Source organism: Stenella coeruleoalba, assembly GCF_951394435.1.
Source record: "Stenella coeruleoalba genome assembly, chromosome: 20".
NCBI lineage: Eukaryota > Metazoa > Chordata > Mammalia > Artiodactyla > Delphinidae > Stenella > Stenella coeruleoalba.
This window is the reverse complement of record NC_137166.1, coordinates 41,491,898-41,515,366: the sequence shown is the minus strand read 5'-3', so window position 1 is coordinate 41,515,366 and position 23,469 is coordinate 41,491,898. Positions and strand designations below refer to the sequence as shown.

General features: G+C 58.3%; 1 protein-coding gene across 1 annotated transcript; it reads left to right on the top strand.

Annotated features, from left to right (window-relative positions):
• The first annotated feature begins 2,041 nt into the window (after nt 1-2,041).
• CEBPA (CCAAT enhancer binding protein alpha) lies at nt 2,042-4,684 on the top strand. Its single transcript, XM_079908217.1, has one exon. It carries the CDS (start codon nt 2,230-2,232, stop codon nt 3,304-3,306), a length of 1,077 nt encoding a protein of 358 aa, XP_079764343.1. The 5' UTR covers nt 2,042-2,229; the 3' UTR covers nt 3,307-4,684.
• The last annotated feature ends 18,785 nt before the right edge of the window (nt 4,685-23,469 follow it).

The window sequence follows — 23,469 nt, the reverse complement described above, 5'->3', positions numbered from 1 at the left end:
GCACTAGGCACCTTGCACAGAGCTGGCCTCGTGGGGAGCTTTCCGCTTCTGCTATGGGAGGACCTGCAGCTGCAGGCTGGACAAGGCCTTATTCCAATATTTCCCCAGCCCCAGGAGCCTCTGCGGTTTCCTCGGATCCTAAGAGGAGACCTTCCTGCTGCCTGCGCAGGAGAGCAGGTGCACACGCTAGAACAGGTCGCTTTTCGTAGCCCTTTCTTTGTTCCCGCACTGGAGCAGACCGTTATTTTTAGCACTGCAGCAAAAATGCAAATCCCAATGCCATGTTTTTGGGTTTCCCTCCGGGTGTCCACAGGTGCATGGTGTATAAATGGCCCTACAGCCGGGCCCAGAGAGTAGCTCCCCAGCTCACACGGGCTATTTATTTAATGTATCTACTTCTACTCCAGTCCAAAACCATCAAGCTCTGGACCAAAGCATGAAGCCGTTGAGCCGTTAGTCATTGGGAGTACGTTGAATAGGAACTTGATTAAAGCACAGTAGCGTTCCCCCAGACGAGGTTGCTTCTTTCATGTGACCACAGTGGAAGCTCAGCCTCCCCGGGCCTTGCTTTTACGCTGCGCCTCCTTGAGGGCTCCTGGGCCGGTTGTGGCGTCTTGCCAGCCTTTTGAAGGCCGCTGTCCGGGAGGGGTCTTGACCAGCGCAGCCCGGCGATTCTCAAGCAGGCAAACTTCCAAACAGCATCCAGGCGGCGTTGGGCTTCAGGGCACTTAGTCCGTAAGGGGCAATGGGGGGTACAGGCGTGAGCGACTTGCGGGCCCACGAGGCCCCTTGGGAGCCGGCTGTCCCCGCGATCCCGAAGCAGAACGCGCGAGGCGCCACGTGGCTGGGAAAAGCGCTGCCTTGAACCCCTTCCTCCGGCAGCAGCGAGTGCGGAGGCGGCGTGGCGCCCAGGGGTCACCGGGGCCGGACCGCCTTGTTCCCCAGGATTCCGGGGACCCAGCGCCCCGCGAACCACCCTGCAGGGTTCTCTCATTAGGTGCTCGGACCCTGGGCCGCAGAGACTAGGAAGCCCCGGCTCCCTCGACACCCCTGCTCCCGCCTTGGAGAGCACCTGAATGGGGCGTAGGGGAGAAGGCTGTGGATTCCAGCGCCGTTGACCGCCGGCCCCGCTTCGGGATCCCCGTCTGGGAGTCAAATTCGCCTCCTCCCTCTGTGCGTCCCCCCTCGCCCCGGCACCCCAGCCGGGGAATCCAGTTCGGCCCGTCCCGCAGGAAAAAGTTGGCGGCCCCGCGCCGGGTAGCAGCGCCAACTCCGTGCACGTAGCAACACCTAGAGCTCCAGCTAGGAGAAGTAATCAAAAAGAAAAGGTTTTCCAGCCCAGGCGGGTGGACCAGCCGGGTCCTCAGCCCGGCCGCGGCCGCCTCTCCTTCCCTCCGCTCCCCGCGGGGTCCTAGCGCCCTGCACTGCGGGGCCGTGGGACCCCGGAGTACTGGGAGGGGCGGAGCGGGGGAGAGGTACTTTTGCGCGGAGTCGGTGAGGACGCCTGGAGATCAGAGAGAGTCGCAAAATCCCCGCGCTCCGGGCCTCTGCCCTCGGCCTCTCCACGCGGCAGTGTGCGCTGGGCCGCACGTCCCAAACTGCCCCCCACCCCTTCTCTACGCCGCCGCCTTCCGGAGAGCCCGGACCCGGACAGGACTAGTTCTAGCTTTTAAAGCGAGTCTGCGCCAGAGAAACTCAGAGACGAAGACTTGCCCACCCCGCCCCCCCAACCAATCCCACCCCCCTGCGCGGCGCCTGGGTGCTCCCGGACTCCCCGACCGTTTGCTGGAGTCGGGTGCCCTGCGGAGGCTAGAGGAGGGGGCCCTGCCACCGACCACGTGTGCGCGGGGACGACAACTCTGCCGAGGGTGGGGCACCGCGCGCCGGTCGTGGTTCGGCTGGAGGCGCAGGAGGTAGTGGGCGTTGCACCGCGGCCCCTCCCCGCCAGCGCTGAGCTCTAGCCTCACTCGCCGCCCTCTGAAGACCGCAGGCGCTAAGACCCAGGAGGTGCTGCTCCGTCGTCGCCGAAGGTCCACGGCGGGTTTGGACACTAGAGGGCGACCACCAACCCGGTATAAATGCTGGGCCCGCGCGGGCCTGGCCATTCGCGACCGGGAGCTGAGCGGGCGCGAGCGAGTAGGGCCTCCGGGTGGGCGGCGGCAGCAGCGGCGCCCCGCGCAGGCTGGAGGCCGCCGAGGCTCGCCATGCCGGGAGGACTTTAGCTCCCCCATGGAGTCGGCCGACTTCTACGAGGCGGAGCCGCGGCCCCCGATGAGCAGCCACCTCCAGAGCCCCCCGCACGCGCCCAGCAGCGCCGCTTTCGGCTTTCTCCGGGGCGCGGGTCCCGCGCAGCCCCCAGCCCCACCTGCCGCCCCGGAGCCGCTGGGCGGCATCTGCGAACACGAGACGTCCATCGACATCAGCGCCTACATCGACCCGGCCGCCTTCAACGACGAGTTCCTGGCCGACCTGTTCCAGCACAGCCGGCAGCAGGAGAAGGCCAAGGCGGCCGCGGCCCCCGCAGGAGGCGGCGGCGACTTTGACTACCCGGGCGCCCCCGTGGGCCCCGGCGGCGCCGTCATGCCCGGAGGGGCGCACGGCCCCCCGCCCGGCTACGGCTGCTCGGCGGCCGGCTACCTGGACGGCAGGCTGGAACCCCTGTACGAGCGCGTCGGGGCGCCGGCTCTACGGCCGCTGGTGATCAAGCAGGAGCCGCGCGAGGAGGACGAGGCGAAGCAGCTGGCGCTGGCCGGCCTCTTTCCCTACCAGCCTCCGCCGCCGCCGCCACCACAGCACTCACACCCGCCGCCCGCTCACCTGGCCGCCCCGCACCTGCAGTTCCAGATCGCGCACTGCGGCCAGACCACCATGCACCTGCAGCCCGGCCACCCCACGCCGCCGCCCACGCCCGTGCCCAGCCCGCACCCAGCGCCCGCGCTCGGCGCCGCTGGCCTGCCAGGCCCCGGCGGCGCGCTCAAGGGGCTGGCCGTCGGGCACCCAGACATCCGCGCGGGCGGCGGCGGCGGCGGCGGCGGCGGCGCGGGCAAAGGCAAGAAGTCCGTGGACAAGAACAGCAACGAGTACCGGGTGCGGCGCGAGCGCAACAACATCGCGGTGCGCAAGAGCCGGGACAAGGCCAAGCAGCGCAACGTGGAGACGCAGCAGAAGGTGCTGGAGCTGACCAGTGACAATGACCGCCTGCGCAAGCGGGTGGAACAACTGAGCCGCGAACTGGACACGCTGCGGGGCATCTTCCGCCAGCTGCCTGAGAGCTCCCTGGTCAAGGCCATGGGCAACTGCGCGTGAGGCGCGCGGCGGCGGGACCGCCCTGGGCCGGCCGCTGGCTGGGACCCAGGGAGTGGTTTCGGGTCGCCGGATCTCAAGACTGCCCGAGCCGCGCAAGCCAGGACTAGGAGATTCCGGTGCAGCCTGAGAGCCTGGCCTGCCGCGCGTACCCCTGGCCTTCCTCTGCGCCCGACACGGTGCGTCTAAGATGAGGGGTCAGACAGAGAGGAGAAGCGCCGTGGGGCAGAGCCGGGAGCCCGGCAACTCTAGTATTAAAGGAATAACCCTGTGCCTTGGAAACGCAAACTCACGGCTCCGATTCCTACCGAGTAGGGGGAGCAAATATGTGCCTTGTCATTTTATTTGGAGGGTTCCTGACCTCGCGAGAGAAGAAGGGGTGCAGCCCCCCCCCCAACCCCCGGCAGCAGGAAGGTTCAGGGAGCAGAGATCCCGATAAGCCGGCCCCAGCCGCTCCTGAGCGCCTATCCTTGGAGGGGAGGAAACACAGGGACTTGGGGCTTTGAACCTAAGGTTGTTCCCCTAGTTCTACATGAAGGTGGAGGGTCCCTAGTTCCTTGCCTCTAAACTCCCAGCCTGCAACAGGCTGGGCTCTTCTGGGCAGAACTCACTGAGATGGGCGTCACCAGGTGACCAGTGGGAGCCTCCCGCCCCCAGTCAGATCAGAAAGCCAGGTCGTGGGTTAGGTATGAGGACGTCTGTTCATGGGAGTGGTGGCCTGGTGGGAGAGGGGAACCTAGAGATCTGGTCTAGGGGTTAGCAGGGGGGTGGTGAAGGGACACTGGGACCATCAGCCTTGTCTGTACTGTATGTCGCCAGCGTTGCCATACAAACATGAAGCACAATCAGTCCATCCCAGAGGGACCGAAGTTATGAGAAGCTTTCCAAATATTTTGCTTTATCAGCCGATATCAACACTTGTATCTGGCCTCCCTGTGTCCCAGCGGTGCCTTGTGCAATGTGCATGGGCACGTCTATGCTAAACCACCATTTTATTTGGTTTTTGTTTTGTTTTGGTTTTGCTCAGATACTTGCCAAAATGAGACTCTCCGTCAGCCGCTGCAGGGAGGGTCTGCGGCTCTCTTGCCTTTTGGTTTTGGGATTGCTTTTGCTCCCAGGGGAACCGAAGAGGTGAGGTGGGCCTCCCCTTTCCCCTCAGCTTTCCCTGGGGGTGGCTGTGGGCCTCGGTCCCCTCCAGCCCGGGCTGCCCACAGCTTTGTCCCCCGCAGAGGCCCTGGCTCCCGGTCTGGAAGGGAGGCGTCCTCAGCCAGCACTCACAGATCAGATCGCTGGCCTGGGAGCAGGGAAGACTGGCTTGGTTCTCTTCTTTGGGGAGAACATAGAGTTTCATGCTAGATGTTTTATGTATTATATCTATAATATAAACATATCAAAGTCAGTTTTGGTGTCTTTTTAAAACCAGAAAAGCTACTTCCAGGGTTTTCTGTGGGCCAGGTCACATTTGTAAATGATCACAGCATGTTCTCTGGCTGTGAGCCTGACTCTCATTAGCTCTCCACCCATCCTGAGCCCCTCTCTACAGTAAAGGGGTGACTTCTCCCAAGCAAGGCAAATAAATGCCCAAAGGAGGACGAGGCTCCGAGCAGAGAAGGCCGAGGCCTGAAGAGTCTCTGGGTGTGTGGCAGGGGGAGGGGCGTGTGGGGTGTCACGGGGCCTTGGTGTGGCCTCTCATCGGCCCCTGGGAGGAGGAGAGGGACTCGAAGGGGGGGCCCGCTGCCTGAAGCTGCCACGGCCTCTCTGGGACTCGGGCAGGCCTGCCCCAGGGTTCCAGGCTCCAGGGGCCCTCTGACCACACTTACTTCCAGATCACTGACAGCCCCAGCTCAGGAGCAGCGCCGCTCACACCTTCCTTTGCCCCAGCCCTCCGGCGGGGCCGTGGGCGGGCAGGTAGAGGCCACAAGCGGTAGGACCGTCCACCCCTCCCCACTAGCTCCGGCCCATGTGGCTGCAGCCTGTCCCAGCGGGGCCCTGAAGGGAGCCCTCCACCCGGCCTTCCTCACCTGCTCTGCCCCAGCCCACCCAAGAAGGGGGACCCACCGCGGGCCTGCGCCGGATGTCCGGCCCTTCCTCACCTTCTGCCCGGCAAGGAGCCAGCCCCAGCAAGTGCCTCCCCACTGTGCCCACCCGGGACCAAGCCCCCCACTCCAATGACTGCCCCGTGAGGACAGGCACCCGGAAACCCCTTAGCAGCGGTGATGGCCAACCAAGGGAGGGCACGCCCTTAGGCCTGAAAAACCAGGGCCTTGGGGGCAGGTAGCCCAGGAGGCTGGCAGGGCTTTCAGAGTTGACCCTCTCTGAGGGTAAAAGGCAAAACCCTTTACCTTCTGTTTTCCCCTGCAGAGCGTTCACTTGAGCAGCTGACAGTATACGCCAATGTGGGCTGTGACCGTTTCAAGAAATTACACATTCTTTTCAAATTCTGAAAGTTTTTGCCTGTGTGGTTAGCCGGATGACTTGCCCCCTTCCCGCCCCACTCCCCCACCCCCTCGGCCGCCCTCTGTCTCCCCGTCCGGTGGTGTCCTGCCTCCTCCACACCCATGGCCGCCCTCGGCGGAAGAAAGGCCGCGAGCCCTGGTGAGGAGGCGGCAGCCTGCCCCGCCGCCTGGGAACCAAGGACGCAGAGCCCCACCGCCTGCCTAGAGGCCTGGGGCAGGCCACAGCTTGCTAGGCCCCAGCAAACCCTCTCTGAGTTCAGTGCTAATTCCAGTTTTTCTTGTTTGAGGGGGCCAAGCCTCGGCTTCCCCCTTTGCCCCCAGAACAGATCCCAAGACTAGTGGGGGAGGGGCACCCCTCTTGCCCTCACTCCTCCCCCTCATGTCCCACTATCCCATCTCCAGGGGTTTCCTCTTTCAAAGCCGTCAGCTCACAAAAGGGCAACGCTCCTGCCGCAGATCCTGAGGTCCAAGGCAGGCTTTGTTGGGGACAAGTCAGCCCCAGGAAAGGGATGGGGCCAGTGGGGTCCCCAGTAGACAGAGAAGCCTGCTTGCGGGGAGAGGGCAGCATGGGGTGAACCTGCCCAGCACGTGCTCTGTGCCCAGTCAGAGGGGTCCCCAAGTGGGTGGCTCCTCACCCCTCACTGCTTCCTGAAGGGCCCCCCACGGTTCCCCTCCTGACTGCAGCCTTCATGAAGACCCACTTCAAGTGCATGGCACCGAACACACGCCAAGCATTTATTGGATGCCTGCTGTGTACCAGGGGAAATGCACAACCTTGTGGGCCCAAGACGAGCTTCAAGGGTGACAGGGCAATAAGGGGAAGTTCAAGGTGTGAGTAGAGGCCACCAAGGAAGGCTTCCTGGAGGCAGCAGCTTTGACCAAGACCTGGCCACGGACCAAGTCCAACATGCCTGGATGCCTCTCTCTTGTACTCTCCCATGGGAGGCAACAGGGACCTCACGTCCTCAGTAGGCCACTCGAGCCCATTGTCCCCTGAAAGCACTGTTCAGGAGAGCCAGCCTCCAGGGAAGGAGCAAGGGCAGAAGGGAGAGAGGGAGGCGCCCCTTTGCACCAGATGCCTCCTAATGGTTGAGCAGTGTCACGATGTCACCCTTATCTCTTGGATCTCCTGGGAATCTGTGAACATGGGGTTTGGCCCTGACACCCGTGATGAGCCATTGGGACTGATGAGGAGTGTCTGCCCCTCCCAGGTCTTCCGCCCCCTCCTTCCCAGGCAGGAACCTGCCAGGCCTCCTCCAAGAGCTCTTCATGGGAGGAGAGGGGGCAGTGCGGCGGGGGGGTGGGGTTGGGGGGGGGAGGAAGCAGGAAGCCACTCACGGAACAGGTCAAGGGGGAGCAGAAACCCGGACCTTGCTCGGCCATGAAACCTCACCTTCCAGGCACCCTCAGGCCTTCCACAGACACGGGGCAGCATCCTTGCCTGGGCAGAGGCGATATCCCATTTCTTTCTTTCCTACGCTGGCGGGAAGGGCAAGGCTTTACTCTTCTGTTCTTTAAACGAAACTAAACCACAAGCACCTTTGAAAGATTTCTTGTCTCTGTGAGAGACTTGTGCTCTCTCCCTTCTCTGGACATCCCTGCTTCTCCCCCTCCCCCATACCCCTGTCTGTGGATGGAGGATTTGACGTAAGCAGAGACACAGGAAAGATACCAATTCACTATCAAAGCATCCTAGCCCCATCCCAGAGCAATTAAAAAGCCAGATGGAATCTCTGGGAAAACGGCATTAATAACGCAAACAATCTGTGCAGGCCGGCAGGGACCCAGGGGCTGTGGGCGGGGGCGGGGGGAGGCTGGGGTGCTGGAGCGTGAGCTTAAAGCAAGGTCTCAGCCACGTTGTGGCTAACCAGGGATGAGGCCATCACAAAAAGCATGTATGCCTAGGTCTGGCCACAGCTGGGCTGTCCCCTCTAGCCCCTCAAAGGCCCACGGTGCATCCTGGATCCTGGGCACTGTAGACGGAGCCAGACAAATGTGGAACCCATTACCCAGGCAGCCACAGCCTCGGCCAGCCCCATTCTGGCACCCAAGAGCTTTGCTTCTCTTCACTTTTATTTGTATTTATTTTTCTAGCCTTCTGACCCCACCCATCTGAAACAGACCTCCCCAGGTGCATGTCTCCCAAAGCTGCACTTTCTCTTCATTAGCTGTGTCCAAACCTACTGCCCATACCTGAGGACAGTGGGTTCCCCACTGGGGTTGGGGACCTCAGTGGGGCCTGAACCCCAAGGGCTCCCCTTAGATTACAGAATGGCAGGCAGCTCTGGCAGGACCAGATGAGCTCTCAGAAACTGGCATGGTTGCTAGGGGAGCAGGGGTCCATACCGCCTGGCGGCCTTGTGGGACACAGAAGGGGCTGAATGAGAACCACAGGAAAAGAACCTTCTGCTGCTCTGAAGCCTCTTCTAGGCAGAGCCAAGACAGAGTCTTCCATAGCCCCGTTTTTCACACCATGGTTTGGAGCCCCACCCAGTGTGGACTTAAAGGTGTGGTTTTCTTATATCCATCAAGTTGGGATGGGAGTTTGTGTTTTACAAACATCCTTTGTTTCTTACATACCCAAAGAGCCACTTTCTGAACTTCATCTTCTCCTTCCCTGTCCCCACCCTCCACCCTCACCTTCACCCTCACCCCCACTGGAAACTGTTCTCCCCAAGGTCACCATGAGCTCCGGGAGTCAAATCACGTGGACTCGCCTGGGATCCTGCCTTTCTTGGCCTCTGGCTGTATTTGGCCCCAGTGGACGTCCAGTGTCTGGCCCACAGCAGGTCTTCAACACGTGTGTCTGAAAGCACAGATCTCTCTGCAACTCATCTCTCTCTTTTAAAAAACATTCACACACTCTCCTCTTCATGCAGGGGTCTGTGGGGTTGGCCTGAGGTCCACCAAGCAGGGGTTTGAGGGTTGGGAGGCAACACAAGGGCACCGGAGATAAGGCTCCCCTGTGCCGGCCCTCTTTAGGGGAGCTGCTGCTTCTACAAAGTTAATTTTTAAATGCAAGAATCCTAAGAAAGGTAATTTATCCAGTTCTAGATAATCCTCAACACCTCTGAGTGATTAGCTTACCACCAGGTCTAGCCAGGCCCCAACGAGATGGTCATGCTCGTGGGGAGTGTACAGGGAGAAGGTGGGATTCCAGGGAGACGGGGGAGAGGAGGACGAGGCAGTGCAGCGCGCCCCAAGCCTGCCGGGGCTGCTCAGAGACGCCGGGCAGCTGGGGCCACAGCGTTTCTGCTGTAAAGGTCTATCAGCCTTTGTGTCTCCCCTTTTGTGTCTCTATAGGATGACTGGCAAAGTCATTTTTGACAGACAGGCCCGAGAGTGGGAACATCAGGGACCAAATGTGGTGGCCTAGGGCCAGGACATGTCACCCGACGACCAGGACAGGGTTGAAAGGGAACAAGCGGGGCCAGTCCCAAGCCCTCTTGGATACGAAAATAATTCTGCTTCTTGGCAATGACAGCCAGACTTTCACCAGAAAGCAAGCCCGTCCTTCCTGAGCAGCCCCTGGTCCCACCCTACCCAGACAAGGAAGCCTTAGCGAGTCCGCCCCTTCCCCCAGCCAACCTAAGCGCTCTCCCCTGTCCCCGGTGCCCCCCAGGAATCTGAGCTGCTCTGGCTGGTGAGGAAACATGGCTGATTTACGGCGGCCCTTCTTGCAGGCACGCTGGGCAGTCATCTCGGCTGGATGCGAGAGCACAGACCCTACCCAGAGAACGTGGACGAGGGGGTGTCAGGGCTGGGGTGCCTACCCCAAAGGGAGCCACTGTGGCCTTCAAAGTCAGGTTCGGACCCGTCTGAAGTAGCCTCCTCAAGTGATTTGCAATTTGCAAACACGTTTTATTTGATTCCTCAGCTTTGCTGGAGCAATTACAGTGACTCAGCATGACAAAACACTCCGAACACCACGGTGTCTACGCGCTGTCAGGAAATGTGTTTGCTTCACTGTTTTGCCTGGTGCGGCAACGTTTTAAAAATAGACTCATTCACTGTACTTGAAGTCAATTTGTTCCAAATTTTCCCACTAATTTGATTTTAATCTGATAGTTAAAATTCGTGTGACCACATTCCCACTGATTTATAGGGAATAAGCCTTACCTGGCAGCAGTTCAATTGGCCTTAACCCAGGAGTCCACAGGACAAAGGATTTATCCTAGGACAATTGGAAGACACTGGAGCGTGTACTGCTTAACTATACGTCTAATTGAGCCTTGCAAGTGCCGCTCGCCTGGGGCCAGTAACAGTGAGTGTGGGCTGAAGCCCACACTGCGCTTCTGCACAGCCCTGGCACATAGTAGTTCAATGGTCCTCGTTGGGCAGGGGCATCCAGCCCAGTTGTCCTGGCACGATGCACCCACCGCTGAGCTGGGTGCTAGAGGAAAGCAATTTGTTCACGCGTGATAAATAGAAGTTTCCTCCTTCTCCCATCCTGTGATCGGAACGGGCCACGGGAGGTGTGCCTGTGGCACCGGCACCAACCAACTCCTGGCTTTGCCTCTTACTGTCTGTGGGGCCCTCACCAAGTCTCTTCGTTTCTCTGGGCTTCCGTTTCCTTTTATGCAAAACATATGCAAAACTAGCCCCACATCATCCGGTTGTTGTGAAAGGTAAACAGGCAAAGCTTGTGAGACGCTTGGCTCAGTGTAAGGAGATTGCCATCGCTGTGTGTTAGGGCAGGAGGCAAAGTGGGCCCAGAGGCCACGCCCAGCCCCTGAAAACTCTCCTGGAAGGAGACGGTCGTCTGGATAATTTAGGGCAAAATCCTCGTACCCAGAACAACAGAGTTACCGAAGTCCTTTTACCGTTGCTTAGATTTTTCTTTTTTCCAGGATACCTTCCACTTGCTTAGGAAACACTTAACGAGTTCCTCCTGGGTGCACAACCCTCTTGCCAGTGCCCTTGAAGGCTGAGCCGGAGGTCAAACCCTCCTCCACTGCTCTCACAGAGCAGGCGAGAACGCCCCTTGCGCTTGTCGCAGTAAAAGATTCTTGATACCAGTGCAGAATCCCAGGGGATGAGTCCTGGTCAGTGAGGACAAGCGTTCTCACACCTGGGGGGCATCAGCCTCCTCAGAGCCTGAAAGACACCCCGTCCTGCTCCGCTGGGCCTCCCCACTAACTCCTTTCCATTTGGGAGGCTGGGACCTCAGTGACTAGGGTGGCCCTGCCTCCCCCATTACTGGTGGATGGGAGTAGAAGGTATACTTGTGTGTCTGTCGGCGGGGGGGAGACACCCCCCACCCCCCCTTGGCTCCCTCGGTTCCCCGCTGGGTCATAGCGGCGCTTGGCCAACCGGCTGGTTCCCATTTGCCAACCCAGCTCGAGCCCAGGAAGTGAGGAGGGAGGCTGGCCTCTGCCCTGTGGGGCGGCCTGGCTGAGCTCACACGACCAAGGCAGCCCCTGGGGTCCTGGATGGGTGAGGAAGCCTTCCCCAGAGCTGGGGCCACCAGTAGGAAAGAGCTCTGGAACCTACCCTGCTTCTCCCTTGGCTGCTGGCAATGCCACCACGAGGGTAATTTGGGTTGACAAGCAAGTCCCGCAGGCGAGGAAGGAAGGTGGCCTTCCTCTGGGACACCCCCACCACAGGAAGAGGGAGGGAAGGGAATGCCACCTGTCAAGGGAGGGAAGCAGGGATGGGTCGTCCACAGCCGGGTCAGCCGGGCTTGGTCCTGGAAAGGAGAGAGGGCAGGTCCGGTCTGGGGCAACTCCCTGGGGAGAGGGTGGCCATGGGGTGTGGGCACGGGTACAGGCGTGAGCCGTGAGCATGCAACCTCGACGCCAATTCTGAGCCTTGGGCTGGAGGCGCCTTCAGGCCCAGGAGGGGTGAAGGGTCCTCCCGAGAGCAATTCCGAAGCTCACCACGGCCCAGCCTCTATTTGAGGAGCATCTCTTCTGGCAGAGGGAGAGGCACGTGAGTAATGAGCCAGGCCCCTGAACCGAGGGGAGCTGGGGACAAGGGCTCCGAGCCCGAATTGTGTCAGAGGCAAGATGAGCGTCCTGAGTGACGTGCCGTTTATGTAATTATGTGGGGCAGCACTGCCCAGGGTGTGTGCAAACCGAGCTAGAAAGGAGAACAGCTCTCTCCTGTTCCCTACTCGCCAACCGGGCTGCACCCCAGGCTCCCCGGAGGCCCAGGTGCTCGCCAAGGAGCCCAGTCTGCCAGGACCAGGGATGAGACCAGGGCAGGGGCAGGATCTGCACCTGGGCCCCTACACTCCGCATCCAGTGGGCGAGTTTCACCCTCTCCAACCCCAGATCCACCCAGGGGAGTGAAACGCTCGCGTGTTCCTAAGACTCTCCTTACTGGCTGTATTCCATGCCACCCTCCCCTTCCCCTGCCTCCACCCAACATTCCTCAACTTAATTTACTTGAGTTTTTAATTTTTGAAATTAAATCAACTGCACGTTGTTTGGAACATCTTTGAGAATTTCAGAAATTGGAATGGCATGCCAGAGACATTGCAGAGCCAGGTTAGGGGGCCCGCACGACCCATCCCCCGTCTTCACTCATCATGGCCTGAGAGATCTCTTTCTGCTTTCGGCATGAGACAAGCCTCAGGATGGCCGCCCCCGCAGCACAGCGGTTTGAAGGGACCTGCTGCTGGGGGTGGGGGAATGGTTACGCAAGGGCTGGGTCTGCATCCCCACCCACCGGAGGCGTGAGACCATAAGTGCCCTCGCCTCACCGCACACCTGCTGTGTGACCAATCCCAGGTTTGGCAGCCTCTCCGTTTGAGCGTGTCTGAGAGGTGTGCCGAGATTCCCAGAAGCAAGATGATGAATGGGTGTCCCTGCAGAACAGAGCAACCACAAGAACCTGATCCCAGGACGAGTCACACGAAGGAGGACCAGGACCGGGCCACCTGGCAGCGGAGAGGGGAGGGTGAGTCAGAAACAAACTACCCACCTGCCAGCCAGGTCTCTTTCCTGCCCAAGAGAGCTCAGGCTTGGAAGCCAGAGGGCTGCAGGATCGAGGGTTGGGTGTTGCTCCTCCTGCCTCTGGAGCCCAGCTTCTAGATCCTTGCCATTCGGGTTGCAGGTGATGCTGGCGGGCTGTTCAATCAGGGACGTCAGTGCTCCTTGGTTTATCTTGGGGCCTGGGGTTGAAGGACCCTCAGGTGGCGATGGCATCATCAAGATTTCTTCAGCTATGGCAAAGGGACACTCCAGCATCACCTCCTCTTTCAGATCCCCCCACCCCAGCCGGGATCAGACCATATCAGCCAGTGAGTCAGTAAGTCTCTGTCGAGCACCCCTGAGGGCTGAGATGGGAGCCCAGCCACAAGGAGACCAGGGTCAGGGGAGAGAAGAGGCATAGAATCTAGGAGGAGGAGGTCACCGTCTGTACCGAATCAGGGTAGGACACCCACCCACCCATGCCACTGCACCCCCCGTTGACTGTGGAGGGACCCTAGGGAATGGCGTTCTGCTATCTCCCAGTGACTGGTCAGCAAGGTCTGCAAGAGGGAAGAAGGAACAGGAGGCTGAAGCTGTGGTCATCTCAGGGCTGCCCAAATAGTTGCTAAGAAGGCAGGGGTGAGCTGTAGGGGCAGGGGAAAGGCAAAGGTTGATTTTTCACCTGTTTCTTGTGTCTTTTGCTCTATTGAACTTGGCATTGTACAACATCATGGCCCTTGGCCAAGAGCACACTGGGTCCAGTATCTCTCATCAGTATCCTTTGAACTCTGGGTTGTCTGAAACACGGAGCTGTGTTACCAAAGCACAACTAACCATCAGATGGTTCAGTGCATCCCTCATACATTCATTCATTGGTTCCAGAAAATTCTTACCCATTAATCCTTAAAACATTGCTTCTGCTCCATTTCCTCTCTCCTCTCCATCAGGGACAATATTAATCACATGGACCTTCTCTTCCTCTTTATCTCATATGATCTCTTCCATCGTGTCTTCTTTTTGTCTCTGTGTGCTACATTTGTGCTAATTTCTTCTGACTTCTCTTATAATTTCCTAATTCTCTTCTCAGCTGTGTTTCCTCAGCTATTAAACCCGTCCGTGGAGTTCTTAATTTTGGTTATTGTAGCTTTCACATCTAGAGATCAACTTGATTCTTTTGCAGATATGCTATGTTACTTTTCATAGATTCCCATTCCCTGCAATTACTTTTAAACATGTCATATTTCTTTAAACGTGATATGCACAGTTCTTTCATAGTTAATAATTTGCGTCGTAAGGGTCTATTTCTGTTTTCTGTTGATTCTTCTAGTTTTTGCTCTAGTGCCTTATTTTCTTGTGAGTCTGATCTTTGACTATGTTTAGGTCATTGTTTTAGAAAAAATTGTTTGCAAGAAAAATTTTTGATTTATCACCACAGTACCTGCCACCTGAGAGCACTTTTATTTGCTCTTGCCAAACATCGAGGAACACCACTAGCTCAGGACCACCTTAACCCACCTTTGAGGATAGCCCACCTAGGAGATGAGACTTAGATTGCAAGATCACGTGAGGGCTGGTCTACTTCTGGTTCACCCATATCCTGAGGGTGTAGCACTTTGGAGTTCCACATCAATGTGGGATGGTGTCTTATTACATGGCCCCACCTGTGTGAGCCCTGAGGTTTGATTTCCCTCTCTCTCATTTCATGAGGCCGTCAAAATGAAATTCAAATTTGTTGGTATCAGACAATGCCTCAAGGAAAAGAAGTGGCTTTTCCTCTTGCTTACCTGTCCGGATTCCTGTTCCCCCCAAGTTGGGCCTGACAATTCCCTTTGGTACTGCCGACTCTTCAGTGCTTCGAATGTTTTAAAAAATGTTATCCAGCATTTTCAGTTGTTTTCAGTGCGAGGATGGGCCCAAATCATTTAGCCTGCCGTTCATTACTGGAAGCTGGAAGTTCTCTGTCAGTCACTCAGCAAGCATTGGTGTGTGCCCGGCACTGTGCTGGGCAGATCAGCAAACCAGACAGACAGAGGGGACTTTTGTGGTGCTCACCGCCCCTCTAGGGAGACAGACAATAAACAGAGAGTTACTCAACTGGTTAGTTAATTACAGCTGTGATGAGGATTGTGAAGTACGGAAGCTCAGGAGTGATGAGAAGGAGCCCTTGCTCGCTTCGTGGGCTCAGGGAAGTCATCCCCGAGGGATAGGATTTTTAAGCTGAGATCGGAAGAATCGGTGGGATTTGTAAGCAGTCGGGGGCTGGATCGAGAGAATCCAGGCAGAGGGAACAGCATATACAGATCTCAGCAGTAGGAAGGAGCATGACATTCTAGGTACTGAAGAACACCCAGTGTGGCCACCGTACCTGGCCCGGTGGGCGGAGGATGAGAGGTGAGGCCAGAGGGCAGCTGGGTCAGACGATCAGTCTCTCACAAGCAGGGGTTCAGACTTTGGTCAATATGCCAAGTGCAATAAGAGCCGTGGAGAACGTCAAGGTCAGGCTTGCTTATTACCAACCCTCTGCTGAAGTGTGGGGGATGTGAAGGGGCTTCAGTCAGGCCAGCGAGGGGGCTTTGCAGCACAGAGGTGGACGGATTCGAGAGATGTTTCGGGGATAAGAGGAGAAGGATTTCCACCCAGTTTGACCTCAGAGTTGTCCCAGGATGCCTTCCCGGGTCCCGCTGGGTATTCTTCATTTGCTCTCGGGTCCACGCGACACCTCCTCTCTGCCCTGGGAGCCTGGCCTGTGTGGGCCACACTGAGGACCTCCCGGACCTCTGGCTTCCTGTTGGGTTTGGCCAATGGTAGGTACCAGCCGGAGATCAGAGGGAGGAAGAAGAGAGAGATTGGGGCGTTTTATCTCTGCTCTCTTTCGGCTTCAGCACCCCATCTGCCTGTCCACAAGACGACAGCCCCCCTCGGGTAAGCCTGTGCTCTGCCCTCCATGGGTCCAGCTCTCATGGGGCTCTGGAAGCATGAACTCCTCGCCTCACCCCTGGAGCCCTAGGCTGGTGACCACTGCTGCTGGGGCTAGTCTCTGGGGACCTTGACATCCCTCCTTGATTCCCTCAACCCGGCTCACACTCCACGAATGGTCCCTTTGTTAACATCCCTCTATTGGAAGCATCCAGACTGAGTCTGGTTCTCTGCCAAGGACCCTTGAGTGACCATCAATACTCAGGTTTTTTTTTGCTTTAAAGAATCTGGAGAAGCAAATCTGTCTGGGAATCCTGGAGAGGGGCCAGTCCCTTGTGGCAGCCAAAGGGGTGGTGTCCGAGCCACATGAAGGCCCTGCCGCCATCTGTGTTCCATAAACAAACACCCGCGTGCGTGCAGGGTGAGCGAGAGCCCAGTGACAACCACGGCTGTGACAATTTTATAGAGCCCCAGTATCAGAGAGGACAGAGGTAATTAGGAAAATCATAAACATATCTGGTGTCTTCTGTTTGGCCGCTGGGAGCTCCAGAGGCGTTGCTTTCCAATCCGCAGTCGCATTCAGGTTCCAGACACTTCTTAAAAAAAAGTGTCCGAGCGGCGGGGGTCAAAGTGCATCTGATTTCTGGGGTGGATGTGATGGGTCCAGTGCTGAGTGCAGTTCCGGAAGAACCCACACCCCCTCTCCCTGCTCTTTCCCTCCCTCCCCTCTGTCTCCTGCTTCCCCCCCGCCTCGCTCCAGGGTTGAAGCTCCTTCCCTTCACTTTCACTTTGGAGATGTGCGCTGGGAATGTGAGCCTCTACTCAGAGGTTGACAGATGTTGAGAAATGGGCTCCCAAACACCTTGGATTCATTCCTGCCCATTCCCCGCCGGCCTCTGTGCTGGGCACTCGGGCACAGAGCCGAGGGGAAGGCGAGAAAAACGAAACGCATCCTCATGGCAGAGGTTGCCTGGGTGGAGGTGGGGGGGGGGGGGCGGGTCAGGGAAGGCCCCCCGGGGAGGCAGTGTTCAGGGGAGACCAAGGTAACATCCAGGCACTCAGAGGACTTCTCCAGGTAGAGAAACAGAGCAAAGGTCCAGGGGAGGGTCATCGAGCCAGATGAGGGGGAGGGGTAGAAGATGAGGCCGGAGAGCTGGGCAGAGACCAGCCCTCTGGTGGCCTTGGAGTGGGGCAGCCCCACGTCCCAGATGACATGAAGCAGCCCTAGCTTACTCCCCTGTCCCAGCATAACTGTTTATAGCATCCCCTTTGACTCACAAAGTACCCCTGCTTATTCAATAAATGACACAGTCACCTACTTGTAGGGTAGGGCAAAGAAATCTAGATTTTTCATATTTTAACGACAATTGGAAAACATCAGAGGATTTTAAGCATGGGAGGGACAGGGTCCAGGCTTTTTCCTTCATTCACCAAATATTTACTGAGTTACCCTCCTCGGCTCCAGGGCACAGCAATGAGCTACGCTTAGCAGAACTTCTGCCCTCATGGAGCTTACATTCCACTGTTAGAAATGCCGACACGTGTCTAACAAAATTAACTAACTCTCCACTCTCAGTGCCCTTGACAAGTCAAGGTGCCCGTTGGACAGATAGAAAGATGAAGCCAAAATTTCTAAATTTAGTAATTGGAAAATCATAAGCTACTTCCCGTGAAGTCTGCTCCCAAATTTACCCCTGAGGGAGGTCTCTGTGGGGAGCCACTTGCAGTATGGGTTGCCCTTGACTCCCCTCTCACCCACATACCTAGGCTTCCATGGTTGGCGGGCCTAGCTGTGTGCTGGTTGCTCTGACCGGGCCCTCACTCCAGGCTGGTCCTTAGCTCTAGGTAACAGGCTTCCAAATGCTCGCAGAATCCTAGCTTGAGTGATCTAAGGAGAAAGGAGCATATGACGCTGGCACATCTCACCCCAAATCCTGCCTCTGTGCCAGGGACCCAGGCATAGGGCCAAGTGCAGTGAGGAGGACAAAACTTGGCCAGACGTGTCTTCAGGCACAGCTGGATCCAGCAGCCTGACTATGTCATCAAGAGTCCTCTCTCGTGCCATTTCCTGGTTTACCATCCTCTGTGCTGCCTTCAGTCTCCTGTTAGAGGTTCCCAGTGACCCAAGGCCTCCAAACAGACACCCAGCATCCCAGAATCGAGCTTCAGTTTCTTTTTCTTTAAATTTTTGGCTGTGTTGGGTCTTCGTTGCAGCACGTGGGCTTTCTCTAGTTGTGGCGAGTGGGGGCTACTTTTTGTTGCGGTGCGCAGGCTCTAGGCGCACGGGCTTCAGTGGTTGCAGCATGCAGGCTCAGTAGTTGCGGCGTGAGGGCTCTAGGGCGCGTGGGCTTCAGTAGCTGTGGGCTCAGTAGTTGTGGCGCACGGGCTTAGTTGCTCTGCGGCATGTGGGATCTTCCCGGACCAGGGATTGAACCCGTGTCCCCTGCATTGGCAGGAGGATTCTTAACCACTGCGCCACCAGGGAAGTTCCAGTTTTTGAATAGTTCCATCAAAAATCCTGGAACTAGATTCTCTTGGACCATAGGCTCCTCACTGAACAGCTACTATCTCCAGGAGGATGGAAGACACTAACTGGCCAATCCTGAGTCATGTTCTTACCCCTGCCATAAACCCTTTGGGAGGCGGAGCCAGCCTCACTCATACTGCAAGGAATGAGAGGGGGGAGAGGGAGGGCCTCCAAGGAAATCCAGGTGTTTGGGCTGGAATGAGAGAAAATGAGGCAGGCAAAACAGCTGGTGTCCACTGTACCGGTGTCCCTGAAAGAAATAGAGCCCGTGGAGAGTGAAGATGACTCAGGGTGACTCCTCACTTCCAAAGAAAAAGCAAGTTCACCACCCTGGTGGAGGCAAGTGGGGGGTTTCTGGCAACAGCTGCTGTGATTCAGGCCCCAGATCCCTTCCTTACTTCTGCCCCACCTCAGGCTACCAGCAACCTCTCCCCACAGGCAACACAGGTCCTCTGGGCTCCAGGCTATCCCTGAGATCTGTGACTCTAGCCCATGGAGGCGGGGCTGCTAGGGACACACGGGGCAATGGACAGCTGTCCCAAGAGAGACTTCAGAGGGGCTCCAGGCAGAAGCCCTCCCGTACTGCTCCCACCCAATACCTACCTGGGGGGGGGGGGGAGATGAGAGGCTGAGAGGTATAACCCGAGGCCTCTGGGGTCACTGGCTCCTGTCCCCCGTGGGCCCCTGCAATACCTTGATCTTAGCCCTTCTGAGGCCTCCAGCCCTGGGGTGGGAATTCTGCTTCCTGATCCTTAGGACAAGAGCTGGGGGAGGGGGAAGGAGTATGGTGGGGGGATGGGGGTGCTGGCTACGTAGGGGAGGTTAGGAGAGGACTCCTGCCCTTCTGGCTTTAGGAAGAACCTCCAGAGGAACAGGTGAGCCCTCACACTCCTTGTCACCTGTACTCACGGATGCTGCTTGACGGTGGGGAAGGAAAGCCTTTCACTGGGTACCAGTGGCCTGCAGATGCTTCTGTAAGTTTCTCAGCTGCTCCAGGGATGGCCCCACACCAGCCTGTCCATGGGAGGAGAGGTAGGAGGCTGCCGAGGTCCACTGGACTTCATCCAGATTCTCTAACTATAAATGGGGAAGCCGGTACCCACCATGAGGCTGCCTCCCTCCCCAGCCTCCGTCCTGCCGAATAGAATGAACGGTGAGGTCAGGGAGGCAGAGGCAGAGGCCGTCAGAAGCAGCACAGCACCCATCTCTTCTGGTAGGGTGAGAGCCCCCAGCTCAGGAAGGGAGGGCGGCACTGTGGCCCAGGCTGGCAAGTGGGGAGCCCTGCCAGGGACAAGGAGGAGGGCTTCCTCTCAGTGTCTTCGTGCCACAAGATGTAAAATAATCCCCTCGGCTCAGAAAAACACATTTTATGGCCGTCTGACTCATTTCCCACAAAGCGAGGTTCAACCCCCACCCCCCAGCACGTGTAGAGCTTTTGTTTTGAAAAATAAAAAATATGTTGAAAATTTCAGGATGACTTTTAGACATAAATTGTTCCCTTCCTCACCCTCGTCCCAGACCCCCCTCACCTAATTTCCCAAACGCTGGCCGCCAGAGCCTCAGGAGGACCCAGTCCAAGTGGGTGCGGGATGACTCTGGTCCACACAGCCCCCAGGGCCAGGCCAGCGGATGCCTGCTGGGCATGGAGACGGGCCAAGGGGCCCTCCAGGGAGGTGGGCCTCCCCGGCATCTGCCGCAATGCCCCTGATCCTTCTGGTTTGGGGTCCCGCGTGGGCCCCCACACCCGCTCCAAGCCTTGCAGTCTCTCCAGAGTTCCCGGGACACAGGTAATGCCTGGCTGGTTCCTCCCCACCCTGCTACTCTAGCCTAAGGGTTGCCCCCGAGGTGACCTCATACACCCAGCTGGGCTTCGCCCCAGCCCTCAGGGCCACACTGCTCCTCCCCAGGCCAGCAAAGAGCAGTGCTGAGTCTCACCGCCCCTGGGACCCTGCGAGTGAAGCATAGGTGTCCTCCATTCCCCCAGGTACATCAGGGCTTTCGATGACCCCCCACACACCCTGGGGCTTGGTCTCTTGACTCCCTCTCACTCTGCCGTTCCTTTCATTTCCCAACAATCCTGAACCGGGGGCAGCGGCATCCCCATTTCTCGGCAGGAAGAGGAGCCAAGGAGAGCATGTGACCCGCGGCAGCTGAGGGAGGCCTGAGGGCAGACAAGGGAGCAGCCTCACATCTCCTGCTGAATCCCAGACAGCCCCGGAAGAGCACCCCGGTCGGAAGCGCAGGGCTCGGTCGGAGGGCCATCCCAGGAGGCCCCTGGTTTCTGGCACGTGGCACACACACACCTAGAGGGCACCCAGCCCGTAGAGCCGGCCTCCCCTTCCTTCCAGGCAACTGGAGCATTCAAGGCCCTCCACACAGCACTCAGGTGGCTGCCCACGCCATCCCTCCACCTTCCCAGAGGACGGCCTCTGGAAGCTTCCTAAGGTCTCCAAGGGAGGGGCAGTAGCCTGTGGCCAGGCAGGGGCACCAACCATCACGAGCTTCCGTTGAACTGAGAGCCCAAGCTGGGCAGGACCCTGCCTCTCCTGGGCCGGGCATGTCAGCCCACGGGCTCAGGCGCCTCAGATCCAGGGTGAGACAGAGGCCCCACCTCCTGGCTGCAGCAAACCTCCCTGGGGCCCAAGACGATGGGCCAGTGAGCGCCCAGAGCACAGCCCCCCGAGAGCTGCTCACTTCTCACTCCACTGGAGCCCACAGTCCACAGTGGGATGTGAACTGGGTTCCTGGTTCTCCAGGGCTCTGGACTCCCACCTAGGAGCGGAAAGCGGCTGTGGGAAGCAGCAGGTGGGCTGGGGTATCCTACCGTCAAGGGCTCTGCTGGGAGGACCTTGGGGTTAGCTGGGAGCAGGCATGGGGGGAGTGTGAATTGGGGTCCCCCAGGCTGGCTGGGCCATGGGCATCAGGCGAAGGGCCAGAGGCGACCTGGACTTCCTTAACCATAAGAAAATGACTCAGCTAAATTGAGGAAGATATCTGTTTCAGCACACTACTTTTTCCACTATGGTAAGAGCTTTTTACCCACAGGCTCCAGAGGAGCTGATACCCCAGAGAGGGGCTTGGGGAGTTTCGATTTGAATAGTCAATGCTGATTCTTAATCATTATTTTGAAAAGGCAGCTTTTGGTTTTCCAGCAGGTGGTTGGGTCCTGGGGAGTGAAGCCAGGTGTGTATGTGTGTGCGTGCGTGCACGCGCATGTGCGTGTGTGTGTGTGTGTGTGTGCGCGCACACTTGCGCGCACAAGTACATGTTTGTGCCTGGAGGAGACTGGGGCCCAGGAAGGGGAGGTTTAGTCACGATTGTTTCCCTTTGCCTGGTGGCAGGCCTTGCCCAGGTGTGCAGAAATGACTTGGATTCTCAGCCCTCTGAGCCTGTTGACGTGAACGAGGCTGACTGGCTACACTGATTGAAGGCTCAGTTTGTTCCAACGCAGCAGGCTGGGCACATGTGCACATTACCTTACAACCCACTCCAGTTATTAGCTGAGACTCCTAGAGGGAAAAGCACAGCCAGGTGCAAACCCAGGCAGCCATGGTAGACACTGATCACTGCCCCCACCTGCCCTTTCTCCAACTCCTGGCACCTCCTGACACTGTCTGGGCTCATCTGCCACAGAAACTTGCAGCTCTGGGCCCAGCAAGGGCTGAGGGTTTCTCTGTAGAGGCCCTGCTCAGACGCCAGCCCATTGGTGATCAGAAGCTGGGCCTTGCCCTGGATTCTGAGATGTCAAGTTGGGACATCTCCAGTGCAGCCCTGGCTCCCAGTGTCCAGCCCAGCCCTGAGGCCCAAGAAAGCGGGGTGGCAGATTAGGCCTTCTAAGAGTGGAGGACTCAGCCCTGTTCCTGCGACTTCTGGCCTAAGGAGCATGATGAGGACAAGTGCTGGTCTGGGTGCTTGATGAGGAAGAAGGCAGGTTGATCGGGGGGTCCTCCCACTTCTGGTTCAGCCCAGGTGGGCTTCCTGGAGGTGGGCGCCAGCAGGCTCTGGACTGAATGACAGCACTGAGCACAATAAGGGCCCCCAGGACAGTGACTGCCCAGGCTGGAAGACACTCCTCCCCATCCATCCTCCCAATGGACACCCCTGTGTCAGCTCCCACCCTGGCTAGATCCACAGCTGTGAGAGGATCCCTGTTTCTCATTTCCCCTTCCAGGGAAGGCTCTTCCCTGAGGTCCCACTGAGGGGGATGACAGGGCTATTGCTGGCTGGACCTCGATTCTGCTGGGGGCCATCCCACGTCTTGCTTCACGGGGACTCCTGCTCCGAGCTGGGGTGGGTCGGGGGTCCACACTACCCAGCGGAGGAGCCTTGCCCTCTACTTGCTCCGGGAACTTCAGGCAACAGAGCTGGGCCTGGCCGGTGTGGCTCTGCGGCCAGGGCTCGGGTTCTGCCTGGGGCCAGGACACGTGTCCTGGCTCTGTGGCCTCCCCACGGTCCAGCCTGCTGGCCAGCCTCCCGGGAGAGGAGCAGGGGCCGCAAAGGCTGGGGGGAGGAGGCGAGGCTACCGGCCCCCTTGGGTGCTGGCAGTTCCAGGACAAAGGGCAAGACGCTCTGGCCAGAGCAAGGAAGCAGGGCAGGGAGCAGCGTGAAGATGAGAGCTGCGCGGAGTGACCAAGGGGCCTGAGCCCCAGCTCTAGGCTCAGCCCCTCCCCTGGGTGCCCCCTTCCGGGCAGCAGAAAGTGAGAGCCATAGACAGAGGAGAGCTGAAAATGGGGAAGGGGCTGAAAGAGGCCACGGCCAAGGCAGGGAAAGGGAGAGGAACAGAGAAAGAGCATCAGAGGAGCAGCTGGGAGAGGTCCCCTGTCCAGGGGGTCCCACTACTAGTACAGAGGCTTTCTCCAGGCAGGAGCCCTGGAGGTGGGGCTCCCTGTTTATAGCCCCTGCTCCTGTCCACACAGAGGCCCCCCACCTTCCCCACCCCAGGGCTCACACTAGATGGCCATCATCTGTGAGTGTCATCTGTGTGTTACCGTGTGTGTGTGTGTGTGTGGTGTGTACCATGTCTCTGAAGCCCTCTGCCTCTAAGGCTCTCGACTGCCCAGAGTCTTGGGGTTGGCCAAGAACCAGAACAAGGCCTCTCTCTGAGCCCAGCCCCATAAGGCAGCCGTCCTTGGTGGCCCTGGGGCAACCCTCCAGAGGCCCTCCCAGATGTCCTTCCCACCCTGTGGAGCAGAAGACGCAGCCCCTTCTCCCTGGGCTCCCCCCACTCAAGTGGTTCTTGGGCTCCCAGGAACCACAGAGCCACAGGTGGAGGGGCCTGACTTACCAGAGGCCTCTGACCCACTCACGTGCAGAGTCAGCTCCAGGCCTCTGGCTCCTCTCAAAGGCTCCT